This window comes from Tachysurus vachellii, chromosome 12 (genome assembly GCF_030014155.1).
Source record: "Tachysurus vachellii isolate PV-2020 chromosome 12, HZAU_Pvac_v1, whole genome shotgun sequence".
NCBI classification, from domain to species: Eukaryota; Metazoa; Chordata; class Actinopteri; order Siluriformes; family Bagridae; genus Tachysurus; species Tachysurus vachellii.
Window position 1 is genome coordinate 12126424 of NC_083471.1, and position 19466 is coordinate 12145889.

At 39.5% G+C, this 19466-nt stretch overlaps 1 protein-coding gene across 2 annotated transcripts; it reads right to left on the bottom strand.

The window, feature by feature from the left end:
- Positions 1–646: 646 nt before the first annotated feature.
- Positions 647–16459, bottom strand: araf (A-Raf proto-oncogene, serine/threonine kinase). 2 transcript variants are annotated; one of them, XM_060884328.1, is made up of 16 exons: positions 16432–16459; positions 12129–12397; positions 11886–11989; positions 11603–11705; positions 11123–11274; positions 10726–10806; positions 10251–10395; positions 9687–9714; positions 9312–9442; positions 8988–9181; positions 8443–8619; positions 8143–8189; positions 7819–7937; positions 7545–7676; positions 7128–7262; positions 647–5663 (listed from the first exon to the last, which is right to left on the bottom strand). In XM_060884328.1, the coding sequence occupies exons 2-16, from the start codon at positions 12234–12236 to the stop codon at positions 5523–5525; spliced, it is 1797 nt and encodes a 598-aa protein (XP_060740311.1). In that variant the 5' UTR covers positions 12237–12397; positions 16432–16459; the 3' UTR covers positions 647–5522. The 2 variants fall into 2 exon arrangements, with proteins under 2 accessions (XP_060740311.1, XP_060740310.1); XM_060884327.1 differs by having other exon boundaries at positions 9312–9454.
- Between the last annotated feature and the right edge of the window lie 3007 nt (positions 16460–19466).

A 19466-nucleotide genomic window follows, 5' to 3' on the forward strand; every position in this document is an offset into this window, starting at 1 on the left:
CTACAATGAACAATAAATTTCTTAACAAAAAGGTCACTCAGCATTATTTTTGTGCCATTTTTCTTCCTTCTGCTGACAGTGCAGTAGTATCTTTTACTCTCCTAGTATTAAACTTCTGTACGTTGCACCGTTCTATCGGACTGTCTTATATAGAAGCAATGATGATTTTCCGATTCATTTTCATTTTCCGTATAGCTTGCAATAAAATAAGAGGTTTCATCTTCATTCACAGAGACTTAGGATGGAGGGTGGATGCTCCAAAAGACCTTGTTACATGACAAGCTGCATTTTTTCTCTCATTAGCATTAAGAAAAAGAAACAAAAATCAGACTTTTTTATAGCTTCTATAACATATGGTATAACAGTAACTTACTAGTTTCATGAACATATAGGAACAGTAACTGTTATTAAAAATGGATTTAAAGCAGAAAATGTTGTACATTCATTAAAATTGGTACTTAATAAGCAACTGCTAGTATAATAGGAATAAATCATCAAATCACCCCACTGCTAAGTTTGAATGTAGCAATATGTAACAGCTTGAATGTAAAAATAACAAAACAAACTACATTATTTTCAGCTTTTATCCTGTTACAAAAAAAAGTGCAACTTCTGATAAACCAAAAAAACCAACAACTGTAATTGATCACGATTCCACCGTTTTATTTTAAGAATAAAGTCCTGTCTCTTCCATATTTTTAAAGACCAAATAAAAATAATAACCCTAAAAAAACTAAGATTTCCTTTTACTTTTTTTTTAAAATAACTTTGTTCTTATGGAAATCGTTACACAAAAAATAGAAACAAGTACAATTTAAAGTAAAACTAAAAACAAAACAAAACAAAAGAAAGAAATGTAACTGTACACAGCAGAGTACATTTATTGCAAACTTTAAACACCCCCTTATACCTCTTCAACTATACACACAAGAAAATTATTGCAAATTATTGAACAAAAGTTGATCGTTGTGTTCTGCTTTGCGAAGAAAAACAACTGTGGATTGAGTTTAGAGTTTGACCCGTTTTTCCCTCCGCAATTCCTGACAGCAGATGTGTTAAAGTGGAGTTTGAAGCCTTTTGTAAAGTTTTTGTAACTGTATTGCATTTTCAAACAGAGTGTGTCAGATGGCCAGCTGTTAAATAGATTAGATTTAGCCATCAAATTAAAAAAAAAAAAAATCTACTACAGATAAAGCCACACCCAGTGACCGGTGTCATGATAACAGACACCTTTAAGAAGCTTTTAAAGATAAAAACTGAGACTTGTGATTTATTGTTTACTGTGCAACTCTGCAAAAGCTGTTTAGTTTTAACTACCGTTTCTCTGTAGGTTTTATTTTTTGTTACCTAAAGGAAATGTCTCCATTCTTTGTACACCGCTTAACAAACCCAAGCAGAAACAATGCAAGATTTACTAATCGTTGAAATACATATGCTTGAGAACTTGATTAGTAATAGCCAGGTTGAGTTGATTGAGAATCAAAACTACGATCGGCGAGTCAACAATGGCTAAATACGACCAGTCTGGATCTCTAGAGAGGAAAATGAAGTTGTGGAGGCTAGAGGATATGAAAACAAAACGCTTACCCATAGGTATGTTTTTGATATTAAGTTCTCAAACTGACAAAGTTGTGCCGGTATTTTCTGGTTTATTTCAGCTCATCTAAGGAAACGGTGTGCAGGATGTAATTTAAAGGCATGGTTCAATCACCACTTTGGATAGACAAAGAATACACATGCTGTAGTCCTAACACAGTCCCACAATTAGTTTGCTTAGGAGTTAAAATCAATGCCAATGACCTTGATTGAACAACTGCAAGATATACTTTAAAACATAAACACACACTATCTTCTGTATTTACATAATGCTTTTTTATTTGTGCGATCCGTTCTAGTTTACGTTGAATAAGTTGCTTTGGGGACCTTTTAGACTTTGTTGTCTGGTACAACAACAGCTTCCAAAAAAGGACAAAACTATCCTACCTGGCTAAACCGGAGGTACGAAGAATGGAGCACTGAAACGAATTTTTAAATTATTGGACAAAAACTAATATTATTAATTCCATTACTTAAAATAAGAGATACTAGCATAAAAATCATCTTTCATTTACTCTAGAGTTGAACAATCCACTGCGGTTACATCAGTTATCAGAAACATATGCATTTTTTCTAATTGCAAGTGATCTATCATTCCATTTTAATTATCATACTTGTCTGAATCTGTGTTAAACACAACTGCTTAGAGGTGCTTCTGCTTCTGATAACTAATGAAATTGGAGCAGTTCACTTCAGCTTGATGAAAAACGACCTTGCTCGAAAAGACTTTTTAACTCCCAAACAAAATCTCACAAACACCTCGGGTTTGAATATTTCTAAAAATGTCTCTTACATATATAATGAACTATTGCAACAACAGTGTGAGACCGACCCCCCTGAGAAGGAGGTTCAGTAACGGCGGCTGTGGTGTCCGAAAGCTTGTGAATAAAGAGTTGTGTGTTAATTAGAAATGTTCACCAGTCGATTTGCAGCATACAGATATCAGCTAACGAGCACGTTTTTGATCTACCAAATGTAACCAGTAATCTTCATCCTACACCAAGAACTTATAAATTAGCACACTTCAATTAGCTTTGCAAAATAAATAAAAAAAAAAATAAAAAAAAAAACACAGCTGGTACACGATATGTGAATTTCGTGACGATCACTGATGAGCGGTAGAAAGCCTGCATTTCTGGACTGCTTGTTGATTTCCTCTTCCCAAACACCATCTTAATGTTCGTTCTGAACCTGAACCTAAGATACACTGATGGCACCTTAGGAGTTTTGAGGGATCGAGTGAACAATGTCAAATTCAGGTGCAAAGATTTGTGTGAATGAAATGAAGTGGGAGAGTAAACACATCGAATATGCAACTCCACCTGTTGATGATCTATAACATCACTTCTGATAGTTGTTTCCAGCTGTGAGATAAATCGCAGGTTTATAATAAATTTGCTTGTTCTAATACATTCTGGTTTCTCTAGTAACAGCTCATTCGCAGCCATCTACAAAGTACAAAATGCCTTTTCTTAAATAAATACACAACTGCAGAAACTGCTGGGTTATAAGAGAAATAAAACTAGGCTTGAATTCCTGTGTCCTTCGATAGAGAGGTTAAGTGTATACAGCTCATTCTCATCACAATGACAATCCACCAACGCAAAGAAGAGTTTATAGGGTAACCAGCCCGATAAAAAAAAAAAAAAAAAAGGTACACTCAAGTTGTTGAGTGCTCGTGTTCTACGACGCCCCCTTGTGGCTGAATAAAGAGCTGAAAGTGTAGCATGCACATTTCAGAAAAGTTCTACTCTAACATGATGTCAAATTGAATAATAGAAAAATATGTAAATGGTTGCTTTTGAGGCGAAACAAAACTGTACACAAACTGTTCATGTTCATTACAGTTCCTACTATTTGTATGACATCAGGATCGTTACAAATTACCAGCAATATTCACGCTTTCACTACGACACCGCTTACATTTTGTTCCACTGGACATTGTATTTACAGTACATCAAACTAAATTTTCCCTAAACACCACTAGCTACTGATTTTGGGTAATGTTAAGGTATATTAATTAATTTAAAAAAAAAAAAAAAAGGAGCTACATATGAAAATATATTAAAACAACATTAAGATAAAAGAGCGATGCAATTTGGACATTAAGGGATTTAAGGTATAAAATACACACCTTTTAAGAAACCTAAGCTCCGGTATTATTGGCATGACAGCAATGTGGCTTCTGTGTCACCTTGTATTTATACCCCAGTGACACAGGAAGTTATTGATGATCACCTAATTGATTTTAAACAGTCAAATGAACTTAAGAAAGTGATACATTTACAAGTCATTTACCTTTTGGCAATTTCACTTCAATTTAAAAGGTTAGGACAAGTTGGTGTGTGTATATATATGTCAAGAGTGCCAATAATTCTGGAGCTGACTGTATATACACACACACACACACACACACACACAAAATCTTTAACAAATGTCTAGTTCCTCTCCAGTCTGAGCACACACTAGCGCTACAGAACAAACCCTCATCATCATTACTCATTGCATCAATCTGTGCTCCTGAGCCACACGCTGTGCCGCTTCACAGTCCAGACTGAACTGAAATCTACTTGGCTCTTCTGCCAAGCCTGTGCAAAAACACTCTGTACAGGCTGTCCACTGGGAAATAATCAGCCAGATGCACTCGTGGTGACTCGGTAACACCTTCTCTTGTTAACGGCTACATGTTCACTAGCGACGTGTATTTCCTCAAGAAAATGCTAATCGTTTGCGCATCTTATTATGGACCTGAAGGTGTTTGCTGGTTTGTTGCTTAGTTGTTTGCATTCTTGCTAGGATATGTTCACAACAGGCTCGCTTTTATATAGTCGATATATAGAACAGGTTTTGTGAAGAAGAGATACGGTAAAAGATCGTTACACACATGTGGATATGTAACTACTTCCTGTTTACTAACCTTCCCCTTGTTTGATAGACAGCATGCAAAAAACAACATCTGTTCCTAACCTCAGTTCATTTTATACTATCTTTAGCTAACTATCGGTTGCCATGGCAGCGTAAGCACCTGTACAAAACTAGTTACATGATGCGTGCATTGTGAAGCCATTTGTATTGGGCTTCACAATGCACCTAGGACTGGTTATCTGATAGGACACTCCTCTCCCAAGTCTCAAAATACTCCCAAAATGCTCTTTTTTCCCCCATCAATTGTCCCAAACCCAACGGCTCTTTGTTACAAAAACAAACATTTCCTGCAAGACGACTTTCTTGTTGTTGCTGCAAGGTATTCAAATGAGCAAGGATAAAATGCTCTTTTACCATGGTAACAAAATAGTACATGCTCATTACTGGGATAAACTGCATGACAATTTATGCTCACTAAAGAGGAGTTGATCAAGCCTTAGCTTTAGGAAAAGGAGTGCGAATAATTTTTTTTTTTTTAAGTTGTGACAGAACGGTACTTGTGCTTTAGGAAACGTGTAGTGTTCGCTCGTCATGTACGGATTTCTAACATTAAAGTGCAAACCGACTGGTGTTTCTAAAGGCAGGTTTTAGATGTTCACAATCATGCAACAATACATGATTGAAATGAGTTTCATTAGCAATGTGATCAAAAGCCCCAAAACGGGGAAAAAACCAAAACAAACATATCCCTATAACTCAGTAACGCTTTATGGTCGTTTACCTCTGTAGATTTAAAGCGAATGTGGCCACAATCAAATTGAGATTGTAACAGATTTCAGCTGCGAGTTGAATGCTCTTGCGTTGCAAAGGGAAGAATAAAATCTGAATAAATCCTATCAGAGGACCACTTGTTCAAACAGGGAATGATTGGAAAGTTTTGCTGATGTGTTACTGAGGAATGCACAGCAGGAATGTGTGTGTGCGCGCGTGTGTGTGTGTGTGTGTGTGTGTGTGTGTGTAGTGAGTGTGGAGGATAGAATCTTGTACAGAATCATCTGGTTTCACAGAGGCAGGAAGCGTGTGGTGTGCAGCAGCAGCGGGTTCAGGTCCTCAGCGTGAACTGCACGGTGCAGCGACGGCTCCGAGGCACTGCGCTCGATTTTGGGCAAGAGATCCTGCACCTGCTCGATAGACACAAGGATCTGGGGGAGAAAACGCACACCTATTAAACCTTGTGTTAAACAGTGTTGTATAAAGTACTAGTATCGTACTAGAAAAAGACTTTGGTAGAAGTGAAAGTCACCTTTTATAATATTACTCAAGTAAAAGCCTTAAAGTATCTGATATATACTGTACTTAAGTATCAAAAGTAATTTTCTAATATTTAATGTACTTAAGTATTTGAAGTAAAAGTAAAAAGTAAAATTTCAGTGATTTTCGGTAGGCATGAGAGCAGGGGTGTTTCTATTATTTCATCTTTAGGGGGTTTAGCCCTCAGTGAGAATTTTAAACAAGAAGAGCTTTATATTATATGACTACATAGTAAGCCAAAAGTTATGGTATTATTAAATGGCAGAAGTGGACACCAAAATTTTATGCATGATGTAATGATGCCAGTCTTGAATCAAATCAGTTCATGTATGTGTGCATTCTCTACAAACAGTGTGTCCAATGAATGCAGTCATTAATAAAATTAAATATTCACAAGACAAAGACCAAATCAATAAATATTATTTTTATTTAGTATTGAATGGCTTGTTTGCATTAATATTTTGTTTGTGCTATCAACGCTGGTAATAAGAATAGTGAAATTTCACTGCTTTTGTTTGCGGTATTTGCAGCTTTCAGCCAATTAACGCTATAGATAAACGCCTCCAGCTCTGACTGCATGTGCACGCTGCGTGTGCCTTTGCTTCTCTGTAGAGCGTGTGGAGCGTAATGCAATCTAGGAGCAGTGAATCGCCAAACCTCCCTTATTGCAGTCACACACATTTCTTCTGATTTTATTTTGTAGTAACGAGTAACGAAGATGCTTAGTGGAAATATAACGGAGTAAAAGTATACATTTTATCTAGGTAAAAGTGAAAGTTGACAAATTTAAGTAGCGAAGTAAAGTACTGATACCTGAAATTTCTACTTAAGTACAGTAACGAGGTATTTGTACTCCGTTACAAGACTGGTGTTGAAATACACAAACATATTTGACATGCATGTGCAAGTGTAGTTCATATTTCATGCCAGTTATCATCAGCAAGGAGAAAATCATTCATTCATTCATTCATCTTCTACCGCTTATCCGAACTACCTCGGGTCACGGGGAGCCTGTGCCTATCTCACTCGTCATCGGGCATTAAGGCAGGATACACCCCAGACGGAGCGCCAACCCATCGCAGGGCACACACACACTCATTCACACACTACGGACAATTTTCCAGAGATGCCAATCAACCTACCATGCATGTCTTTGGACCAGGGGAGGAAACCGGAATACCCGGAGGAAACCCCCGAGGCACGAGGAGAACATGCAAACTCCACACACACAATGCGGAGGCGGGAATCGAACCCCCAACCCTGGAGGTGTGAGGCGAACGTGCTAACCACTAAGCCACCGTGCCCCCCAGGAGAAAATCAGTTTAGGTGGAAAAAAATCCTTATGTGGTTCCAACCTGAGGAAAGAGCGGCCTCTCTTCTGGTTTGAATTTCAAACAGTCAATAATGAGACGTTTCATGGATTTGGGGCAGTTACTGTGCAGCTTGCTAAGGTCTGGTGACAGGTAGCCTCGACCAACCATGAAAATGATCTGAGGGAGAGAAAAAAGAGAACAGAACAGTGAGCATGTCAATAACACGTCAGAAATGAGCCGAGTGTAAACCGTGTGCTAAACATGGGTGGTGTTGAATGTGTAATATTCAGTGACGGTAAACGTTTTTTGTGAACAACACTTGTTTAATTATGTAACAGAGAAAATGAATGCAAAAGGATTTTTTATTCTTTTTCTTATTCCCCTGATGCTCATTACCCATTACTGTGTTCTTGTGTGTAAAATCTTATCTGGGAAATAAAAATGGTGTGTCTCTCTCACCTGGTCGCGGTTGCCAATATTGGAGTAAGGCAGCGTGCCGGACATAAGCTCGAACAGCACCACACCGTAGCCGTACACGTCTGACTGGAAGGTGTAAGGGTTCGGGTCCTGCATGCGGATCACCTCGGGAGCCTTAATGAGAGAAAAAGATCAACCTTCTGCTGCGATCATATGCTGTTAGCACAACCATGTACATAAGCACACACGACGTGTTCTTCTCCATATATTTAGTAAATGCTGACACTGTAGATCACTGGTGTGTCTGAATGCTTACCATCCATAGTATGGATCCGCTGGGCTGCTCTACCTGCTGCGAGCCGCTCCAGCGAGACTTCACTGTGGCCAAGCCGAAGTCACCGATCTTCACCGTCCAACCCTCGTGAAGGAAGATATCTGAAACCAAAGATAAGGTCCACCACACCCACAACACTACGGTTGGTTTAAATCTCGTTATTTTGGCTAGGGCTAAGCTAACTAACATGTTAGCTAGGGCTAACATTCAGAAAAAGCCTGTTCCATTCAGATGGACATCCAACAATCAGTATTTCTTATGTGAACTGTTTGTTACAAGTTTCACGCCTGCATGCTGTAAGGATACTATTAGATTTCAGGTCCCGATGGATGATATTCTTGGCGTGGAGGTAGCTGTCAGAAACAAAGTGAAAAGTTGATGTTTATGTAAACGGGATGAAAACAGAACCAGTTCCATTAACCAGAGAAAAATCTCTACATCTTATTGGCTACCTCTGCCAAACAAAACAAACTTCAGGTTAAATCTACATTTTAAATGTGAGGCAGCCAAAATCAGGAGGATCGTGTGATCTCAGTGAAACATACTGAATTTATGATTAATCGTTCTATCCATCAGTTATTTATTGTGTGGCATAGATTTACATACTCCATGCCCTGTGCCGTCTGGCGTGCCACGTCAATGCGTCTCATGGTGTCGAATTTGGTCTCGGTGACGTGCAGGTGACGGTAGAGGCTGCTGCCTTCGCACCACTGCGTGATTATGGCAAAGTGCGGCTTCGTCATGAAGCCCATGAACAGCAGGATGTTGACGTGGCGTGTCTTCCTGCAAGAGAGAGACAGAACAGGAGACAAGAAATAAAAAACGAGAAATGAAAGAGAACAGAGCAGAGAAGATCTCATTATAACACAAACAGCATCTTGAGGGCTGTTGTGTTCCTTTGTTAGTCCAAGCGAGATTAATTTTTCCAGAATGTTGTTAATCTGTAAAAAAAAAAATCTCCCAAACCATAATACAAATAAGCTCTCCTTGTAGAAAGCTTCACTGTATCAGCATTTACAAATGTGTGTTTTTTACTAGCCCTAATAGAACGAGCGCATTAATATAAACCTGCAGCTGGAACAGCTGGAAAGTTATTCAGCACCCTCCTACTGAGAGTTCAGCAGCGCTCTCGTGTACTGAGGAGAACTCACCGCAGGACCTGCATTTCATTCCTGAAGGCCTGCAGCTGCTCTGGCGTCGGCTCAGTCACTTTCAGGATCTTAATGGCCACGTCGCCGTGCCACTTGCCCTTGAAGACGGTGCCAAAGGAGCCGGTGCCTATGCGCTTCTGCCTGGTCACTTGGTGTGAGGGCACTTCCCAGTAGTAGCTTGAGTCTCTGTAACGCTGAGTGACACAAGCCAATCCATATCCACTTCATATCAGTATTTTATCATTACAGATCCTGAAGGTTGTTTTTTTTGAAGAAATGAACAATAATCATCTCACTAAAGGTTCTCACCAAAGTGATGCTCACCTGATTTCTTTCCTTTTTTCCATCAAGGAATAGCGGGACCGGTTTGCGCTCCGGGGGCGATTTAGGTGGTTTCCGACCAGGAGAACCCAAGTGAGGCGGACTGGTCGAGGGTTTTGGAGAGGATTCTGGCCCTGTGGGAGAAGCTTTCAGTAACATTTGCTTATACAACACAATGGTGACTTAAGCAATGTATTTTAAAACTATAGACCAAAAAACACATATATGATTTAGGAGCCTGATTTAGAGAAGTGCATGAACTCAGAAGATGAAAAATCACTGCTGTAGATAATGAGTGTAGAAAATGAGAGCATGTCATGTGATAGAGTTGATCAAAAAAAAAAAAAAATGCTGTCATGATAAAAAATAAAAACTCACCCATTGGGCTGTTGGATTTTAATGCCTCCTAAATGAGAGTTGGGGGGAAAAAAGGAATGAATAAAATAATGGTGTAAATCAAAATGATGTCAGAAGCAGGTAGAAAAGTGAGAGTCCAGTACCAGGTTTTTCTAACTCTCATTTCCTGATGTATTTTATGTTGTGATGTTAACCATCAACATTGTCTTAAATGATGCCACTATTATTCCTGTGATGTTGAAAGTCTTGCTAAAGAATAAAAAAAGGAAGGTACAGCAATCTGAATTGATGCTTGTGGACCGCCTCAGCCACATTTTTACATAAAGATAAAGTTTAAATCAAAGCAAATCAATGTATCATTTCTCAAAGAATTAACAACATTATTTTTTAAATGAATTTCCTAAAAGATTCCCTGATTGTTAAGAAACAGCACCAGTGTGTCTTAATAGTGTCCATATGTTAATGTCTGGATAATGTCTAGTGTTTAATCGATGATTACTCCTTGGTAATGGACTCAGACTTTTGGACGGTGCTGACAGTTTATGCAAACCATCCTGATGGTGGCTTTAAGTTCGTGTGTCTAACCTCAATGACGTTAACTGCTCCAGGCCCTAACGTGCTGACCATATGAACATTGGGGGTTGAGGTGGAGCGAAGCCTCTGCAGAGACTGACCGTCCATTCCCGGCATGGGAAAGTGGAACGCCGAGGCTGGTGAGAGCAGTGTTGAACTGCAAACACAGATATGATTTATATATATATATATATATATATATATATATATATATATATATATATATATATATATATATATATATATATATATATATATATATATATATATATATGTGTATATATGTATATATATATATATATATATATATATATATATACACACACACACACACACACACACACACACACACACATACGACCAGTACACAGGCTTTAATATCAATGTTTTTATAATTCCATGTATGACCGCTTTTTACTGATTTTACAGTTGAAGTTCCTCTCTCTTTTAAGTGGCATTAAATATGATCTAAGATGTGTGCACGTACCCAGCAGGATCAGGTGTTAAAGAGATGACAGAGGGGATAGGAACGGACATAACTTCACCAGTGACAACTTCAACTGCACACCTGAGAAAAAAACACACACGTACACACACACACACGTGCGTACACACACACACACGTACACATACACACACACGTACACGTACACACACGTACACGTACACACACACACGTACACGTACACACACACACGTACACGTACACACACACACGTACACGTACACACACACACACGTACACACGTACGTACACACACGCACAGAATGTGAAACAGAAATCATCGTTAAGTGTATTGTTCGATAAGAATTTTAGCAACAACAAAAATTCAACATGAATACTGTTGTTCATTTCACACTGTGAAACACACAGACACACACACCGTTTCATGGTGTCCATGTCCACGCAGACTGTGGGCACTTTGCTGCTGCAGTGCTGGTGGAACTTGTAGCCACACGTTTGACACCGGAAGCCATTAAATAGGAACTTGTGGCAGAAGTCACAATACGCTAATTTAAAGAAGGTTTTACGAACCTGGAAAGACATTTTTAAAGCAAAACATTGTTACAGCATGTAGCTAGTGCCATGTTTACTTAGTAGAATTTACAATAAAGGTAATAGTTAAATCAGAACACTGAAGATCACTAATTACTAGTATATGAAGTGCCAATAAATGAGATGAAACTTGAGGTAGAAGTGAACAGTCTCTTAGTTTACAGTGCTATATTGACAATATAATGTCGGATGTTATCACACTATAAGATCATATAAGGTCAGTGGTCATGTCTTTTATCATTGACTAATATAAAAACAGCTTTGTAGACGGTAGACATGAACTTGTGTGCTTTAAAGTTCAACTTACAAAGTTGTGCATGGTGAGAGGGACGTCGTCCAAAACCTCGACGAGAAGCTCCTCTCCGACGAGAGGCGTGATGTCAGTGTTCCATTCTGTGAGCCTTTTACGACTGAACACAGGATGAATGACAAAAACATACATTTAAATAATAAGCAAAGCTATTTCCATTGTAAGGAAAATTGTATTTTGATTCTTTCACTTGAGTTATTCATCAAGAGCCTATAATAGGAAAGTTTTACAGGCTTAGAAGTTTGTGTGTGAGGCATCATGTGTAACGCCACGCTCTCACCCTTCGAGTAGGCGGAAAACAGCACAACAGTCCTGAGTGAGGCCTCGCACCTTGAGCGCTTTGTCCAGACTGTCATACACTGTCTGACCTGGACGCACGTTCACCTAAACATGACAAAACCGCAGTAATGTTTTGCTACTGTTTATAGATTTACATATATTGTGTCCTAGATCGCTTCGGCACGTCTGTGAGCCGTCACTGAAGACCTGGATTGGGTTAAAAATTTTGTGTGGGCGCACTCACCACTGTGCGCTGTTTGTTGGGGAGGTAGACACGGATGGTTCCTCCACCCCGGGGAATGTCCTCTGGGCTCGTCTCCCCCGAAGAGGAGCAGGACGACGTGGAGGACATGGCGTCTCCACGGGGAAGATGCAGTACTGGATTTCAGGCAGCCACAACAGATAGAGAGAGAGAGAGAGAGAGAGAGAGAGATAGAGAGAGAAAGACAGAGAGAGAAAGCGAGAGAGAGAGAGAGAGAGAGAGCGTATCAGAGTGGCACCCTCACCTGGAGCCTGAAAAAAACAATACATAAGAGACAAACATAGAGACGTTTTGTTACATGTGTGACGTGCAATGCTCTACAAGATACGTGATTTCTTAGATGCAAACTGCACAACTCCAAATCACTCCAACTCCAGTGAAAAAGTCAACAAACTGAAATGAGTCAATTTATGTCTTAACAGTACAAACAGACTCTCTTTTCATTCTCGAAACAGAGAGGTTGTCTGTTGTGTGAAAAGATTTGTTTTATAAAAACAGACTTGAATCTAATCAGTATCTGCACACATCAGATGCTAGTCTTGCTCCAATCTAGTTTTTTTTTTTAAAAAAAGGAGGAAAAACACTAGCACTCTGGAAGCATGTAATATTATATAATTGGATAACAAATTGTATTGGATCACTAAATTTAATACGAGGCCAAATCATTCTCTGTGTGATTTTGGCAATTATTTTGCAGCCCTTTGAAAATGATTTGTACATTGTCCTCTCTCCGCACATTGACTCACACCAGTGCTTAGTTCCCAAGCTGTTAAAAACCACACACTCACACACACACATCAAGTCTGTTATCTAATGATCCATGAGAAGTGCAAATCTCACCTTAACATTCTGATTGATTAAGACAAGCTGTGCGCTCCAGCAATCAAAACCCCACAACATGATTTCACAACACGATCTCTCAAATCAAAGCCTAAACCAAATAAACTGTACAAAATTTACACACTGAGTGAAGCACTGTAAGTTCTTTTATTGCATTGCCTTGTGTTACTGACGTATTTGATGTTAAAATCTTTAGTGACTGACAGGCACACAGGACACACCTTCTTCACTGAGGTGTGTTCTTCTTGCCTGTCAGTCCGGTGCACCTGTCAGTGAAGAAGGTGTGTCCTGTATGCCTGTCAGTCACTAAAGATTTTAACATCAAATACGTCAAATCAAATCCCTCGCCCTGACTGACAGGCACACCGGACACGCCTCCCCCTCAATCTGACTGACAGGCACACCGGACACGCCTCCCCCGCCCTGACTGACAGGCACACCGGACACGCCTCCCCCTCAATCTGACTGACAGGCACACCGGACACGCCTCCCCCGCCCTGACTGACAGGCACACCGGACACGCATCCCCCTCAATCTGACTGACAGGCACACCGGACACGCCTCCCCCGCCCTGACTGACAGGCACACCGGACACGCATCCCCCACCCTGACTGACAGGCACACCGGACACGCCTGCCTCCCTCTGACTGACAGGCGCACACCGGACACTCCTCCCTCCCTCTGACCGACAGGCACACCGGACACTCCTCCCTCCCTCTGACTGACGGGTACACAGGACACGCCTCCCTCCCTCTGACTGACGGGTACACAGGACACGCCGCCCTCCCTCTCACTGGTGGGTACAAAGGACACGCCTCCCTCACTCTCACTGGCGGGTACACCGGACACTCCTCCCGCCCTCTGACTGACGGGTACACAGGACACGCCTCCCTCCCTCTGACTGACGGGTACACAGGACACGCCTCCCTCCCTCTGACTGACGGGTACACAGGACACGCCTCCCTCCCTCTGACTGACGGGTACACAGGACACGCCTCCCTCCCTCTGACTGACGGGTACACAGGACACGCCTCCCTCCCTCTGACTGACGGGTACACAGGACACGCCTCCCTCCCTCTGACTGACGGGTACACAGGACACGCCTCCCTCACTCTCACAAGTAATACACCATGCCTCCGGATGCTGTGATACACTGAGCAGAAGGGTTTTAACACTATGCTTTTGTTGTACAGTGCTGTTAGTGTTGATGTTATGCTATGCTGTAACAGTGATTAGTCAAGTTATTGGAAGTGTCTTGTTTCCGGACTACAGGGTCAGCAGGGAGATAAAGCCTCAAACTTGAACATAGACCATGGTCATTGCCAAAAAAATTAAAATAATTTTTTTTTTTTTTTTTTTTTTAAATCACAAGACGCTTCTAGAGTGCCACCATTTTGGCCATGACTTTGACGCAAACAACTTCCCGGACATCCAATTAGCGGACTGCGTGAGTCAAATCTCCCAACCGAGAGGCGAGATTTGACATGATAAGTGTGAAAACAAAACATTGCGCCACAAAAGTCAGTCTTGAACAGACTGCACAAACTGCCATAGAATTACATTTTAACTTGTTATTCTTGTTGTCAAGGGCAAGTGCGTTGTGACTGCGCTCTCCTGCACACTCAGTGTTTGATTTGTCTGATGTCATGCAGTCTGAACAGAAGGTGCTGTACAGGTGAAAAAAAATTCCTCAAGGTTCTACATGAAGTGATCATTAAGGCCCAATTAAGTGCCTTAATTATTTATTAAAATCCTTTTCATGGAAGCTAAAAGAGAGAGAGAGAGAGAGAGAGAGAGAGAGAGAGAGAGAGAGAGAGAGAGAGAGAGAGAGATCGATCCTTGAGTCAAAACCTCTCACAGAGAAGTCAAATACTTTGCTTTGTTCTTTTGAAAGCATTTGCAAGTTATAGATAAAAAGATAACTAACATCAGAACATGAAAAGTAACAGTTGATAAACCATTTCCTGCACATATTTCTATTCTATTCAAATTCTGCATAACATTTACCTGCATAATTCCACTTAAGACTTCTATAAGAATTTAATTTTATTTTTCTATAATTTCTATTAATTTATATTTCTATAAAATTTTGTTGTTTCTATAGTAACAGCAAATACATTAGGACTTGCTGATATGGATTAAGATTTCTGTGAGGAGATTTATGCTTTTGTTTTTTACCTAATTAAATTTAAGAGAGAAAGAAGAGAGACTAATATGAGGAATGTCCTTTTATAGCTGCTGAATAAAAGAAACTGACGTGTTTTGAAGCCGTTGAATAGAATAATAAAAGGACAAAAAGAATGACATGGTAAAAGGGGAGTAAAACACTGAAGCATGTTAAAGAGAAAAAAAAATCAACTTTAGAGTTGTGTAGTGTTTATATCCAGCTTTGGGTCTAAATGCATCACACTAAATGGTCGTTGATTCATTTCCTAGAACCCTGTCGTGTTTTATTCATCAAATTATTCATGAGATTTATGTATTTCCCGAAGTGATGCAACAAACATGATGATGATTCAAAATAAACCACAGAAAGAGAACACACACACACGCACACACACACACACTATTACATCGTCAATATGCACAAAACTACATAATACAAGCAAAAAGACCAATAAAAATAATAGCAATAATGTAATAACTGAAATAATTACCATGAACGCACCGGTAAATAAACAGTGCTCTAGACAGATATTTACACCTGTTGCACTCCATATATAAGAAAAGACAACACAAGACAAAACAACCTAAATCACCTTTACAACAACCTTCATGTCATTCGGAACACAAGCAAATCTTCCCACATTCTCCAAACACAGACTTACTTCTCATAGCACAATAGAGCTTTTTTAAACTAAACGCATAATGAACTGCTAACGAGCTCTCCAAACTGAGAGGATTTTTCTTTTTTGCGTGAAACTCAAATCGTTTCTCACTTCCTACATGAATGCACTATATCTGATTGAAATAAAATAATGGCTTCCGCATCCTAGGTAGCGAACTATACGTCCAACAGGGAACCGTTTGGGATTCAGCCAATTACTGAGCCTTCATCCGAGCTGTGTTTTCACCCTGACACCGCGTCACAGAGCGCAGAAACTCAGCCGTTATTTTCTGTTCATTACTAGTCAACTACATTAAGAGTTTATTCACAGCGGAAAAGAAAAAAAACAGCATCTTCACAAGGCGGAAAGGGATTAAGTTAGGCGGCTATCTTGACCCGCTAATACAGCTAAAGCTAACTGAATAGCATTACTCATGTTAGCATTGCAGCCTAGTTTTATCAGAATAAAAAGTATAAACACGCTCACACATACACTTTAATTAGCTATAACTATAACGTTACAAGATGCTTCTTCCGCTGCAAAGGATCTACAACATGTATTACGTCTAGAAGCGAAAGTTAGACTTTGCTTATTTTGTTTCTGAAGTAAATACTCACCTGAGGCGGCAGCCATCTTGCATTCTCTCAATCTGAAGTCTGATCAACGAAAGATTGCAGGGAAAGCGGAACACCTACAGCTCTGGCTCTGATTGGTCTGGTTTTACAACTCGCCTCTCTAATTGGTTGATCTTGTTCATCATTGTAAACCAATCAAAAAGCTGAGGTGTGACGCAAAAAAGGTGTTAAAGAAGCCACATTGCGTTTTGTAACGTTACAACTGGCGTTTTATTAGGAAATTTATTTTAAGGCTCGTTTAAATAAAACTAAAACATTTATTTGTGTGAATATTAATATTAAAAGTACACAGTTATGGCCAAAAGCAAGGTTTAGCAAGTTTTGCTGCTTCAGTATTTAAATATGTTCTGTATTCCCACATGTTTTTATGGTATACTGGAAAACATTGTTGAGCATTTTATGTTTGAAAGGCTTTTATTGGCAAAAACATTTAATAAATTCAAACAGTCAATATTTACAGTGTTGACTCTTTTTCTTCATAACATTTGCAAGCCGCTCTGACATGCTGGATATTAGCTTCTTGGCCAAATCCTGATTAATGGCGATCCGTTCTTGCCTTATTAGTGCTCATAGTTGATCACAATTTGTTGGCTTCTGCTTGTCCACTTGCCTTTTGAGGATTGACCACAGGTTCCCCTAGGGGTCCGGACAGCTGAGTCACTGGCTATTTTCAAACGATGGTTGAAGACCTGGGGCCTGTTTCAGAAAGGTGGTTTAACCAACTCTGAGTTTAAACTTGAACTCTGAGTTGACAAACCCTGAGATGGGAAACTCTGAGTTTTCGGTTACAGAACAGCTGAAAAGAGTTAGTTTTATTAACTCTAATTGACTGACCCTGAGTTAAGCACGTGCACCACAACTAAAAAAAGCCATTATCAATGGAGCGCAGATATAACGAGTCACCATGGCAACAGCGTCAGACAAAAAAAAGTCTGCATATTTCTCACCAGCAGAACTGGAAAAGCATATGGAGAATATGAACGCGTATTTAAAAAAAAAAAAAGCAACACTGCTGTATAAAACAATAGTGGATTTATCATCAAATTTTAAAAGGTGTATTTAAATATATATATATATATATATATATATATATATATATATATATATATATATATATATATATTTTAAAAAAGGTATATTTTTAATGTAAATTTCTCCCTCTAGTTACACACTTTGTTCAATTCAAGGATAATTCATGCAATTATTGTTTATTTGAAAGCATTAGAAGTGCAGTTTCTTGTCTCACCTTATTGTTCAAGTTGTTGATGTTGATTTGGGATCTAGAAAGTAATTAATAAGTAAATAGACCAAATTAGTAAATAGACCAATACTTTCTAGAGATAGTTATTATTACATTAATCTAATTAGACTTGTTGAAGATGTAATTTGTAGTTAGTAACTATTTTAGAGTAAATTCCCAACTGTTATAATATCAGAGATGAAACCGGAAGAACAGTATTTTATTTTATCAGGAAACAACACAAAAATGGTCAGAAAGCGCTTAAGAGCGAGCCACACTTTCCTGGCCGCTCTGCAAACAGTAGCCTTACTAATATGTTCTGCATCCCCGATGTTATACACAAAACTATCATTTGCAAAGAAACGTAAGCAACGCAAAGCATCTGCTCGGATGTAAGAGCACGGCCGCGATGGCTGATGTAAGGATGGATGAGATTATGGATCTTATCGACTAAAGAAAAACGGTACCGCTCAAATAAAAATGCATAGGGATGTGACAAAAATCCACTCTGGGCTCAAACGAATTAATACAGACTCTTCATCAACAGGATCGTCCATAAAAGGACACGCCTTTTCATTCATTTTACATTTACGGCATTTAGCAGACCCCCTTACCCAGAGTGACTTACAGTATATTTTGTTTCAACTGAAATGTGGGCAATGAATGAGGTGTTTAAACGTCGTTTCTCTTTAAAAAAGGGGAGGAGACAGACAGAAACTCTGGGTTTACCGAAGAAAACCTGCTCCCGACCAGGTTAGGTTCACAGAGTAAGTTACTATGGTAACTGACTCTGAGTATAAGTTATCTCTCTTTCAGAAACGGGCTTGATTTAACCTGCTTTCCCGGGTTTAACATACCTCCCTTTCTGAAACGGAAAAGCCAGAGTTTCCCTCATTTCAGGGTTAACATACTCAGAGTTTTCACTTAACCTGAAACAGGCCCCTGCTTATCCATGAAACACTTCAACTAGCACTTCCTTCCCTGTTTGTTGCATATATGTTTATGTAGACAAAAATACATAAACAAATAAAAAAACTTTGAACAATGTTTTAGACTGGTATCTTAGGTTTGTAACCCAGTGAACCAGAGTTTATGTATCCAATGATAGAGTCTTCTGCCAAATGCTGTAAATGTAAATGATTGAGATCTGTGGAGTTACCTGGCCATGGATATAAAATTTAAATGTAATGGTCTTTAAGTCACTTCATTATCACTCTTGCCTTGTGATATAGTGCTCAGTCATGCTAGAAAATGCACAGATCATCATCAAATTGCTCCTGTATCATTGGGAGAAGTTGCTCTTGGAGGATGTTTTTTATTTTTTTATTTCATGGCAGAATTGTGAGTGATCCCACTCAATAGGTTGAAAAGCAACCCCACACATGGATGGACTCAGGATGCTTTACCTTTGGCATGACACAGGACTCATGGTAGCATTTACCTTTTCTTCTCTGGGCAATCGAGATGTCCCAAACCAGATCTCCCAAAGAGTCGGAAGGGCGCTTCATCAGAGAAAATATCTTTGCACCTGTCTTCTGCTGTCCAGTCTTGGTATTTTCTGCAGAATTTTAGCCTGTCCATGATGTTTTTCTGGGAGAGACATGGCTTCTCTGCTGCCCTTCTTGACAACAGTCCATTGTCCAAAAGTCTTCGTCTCACTGTGCATGCAGATGCACTCACACCCACCTGCTGCCATTCCAGAGCAAGCTCTGTACTGGTGGTGACACGATTCTGTAGCTGTCTCCTCAGAAGGAGATGATCCTTCGCTTGCTGGACA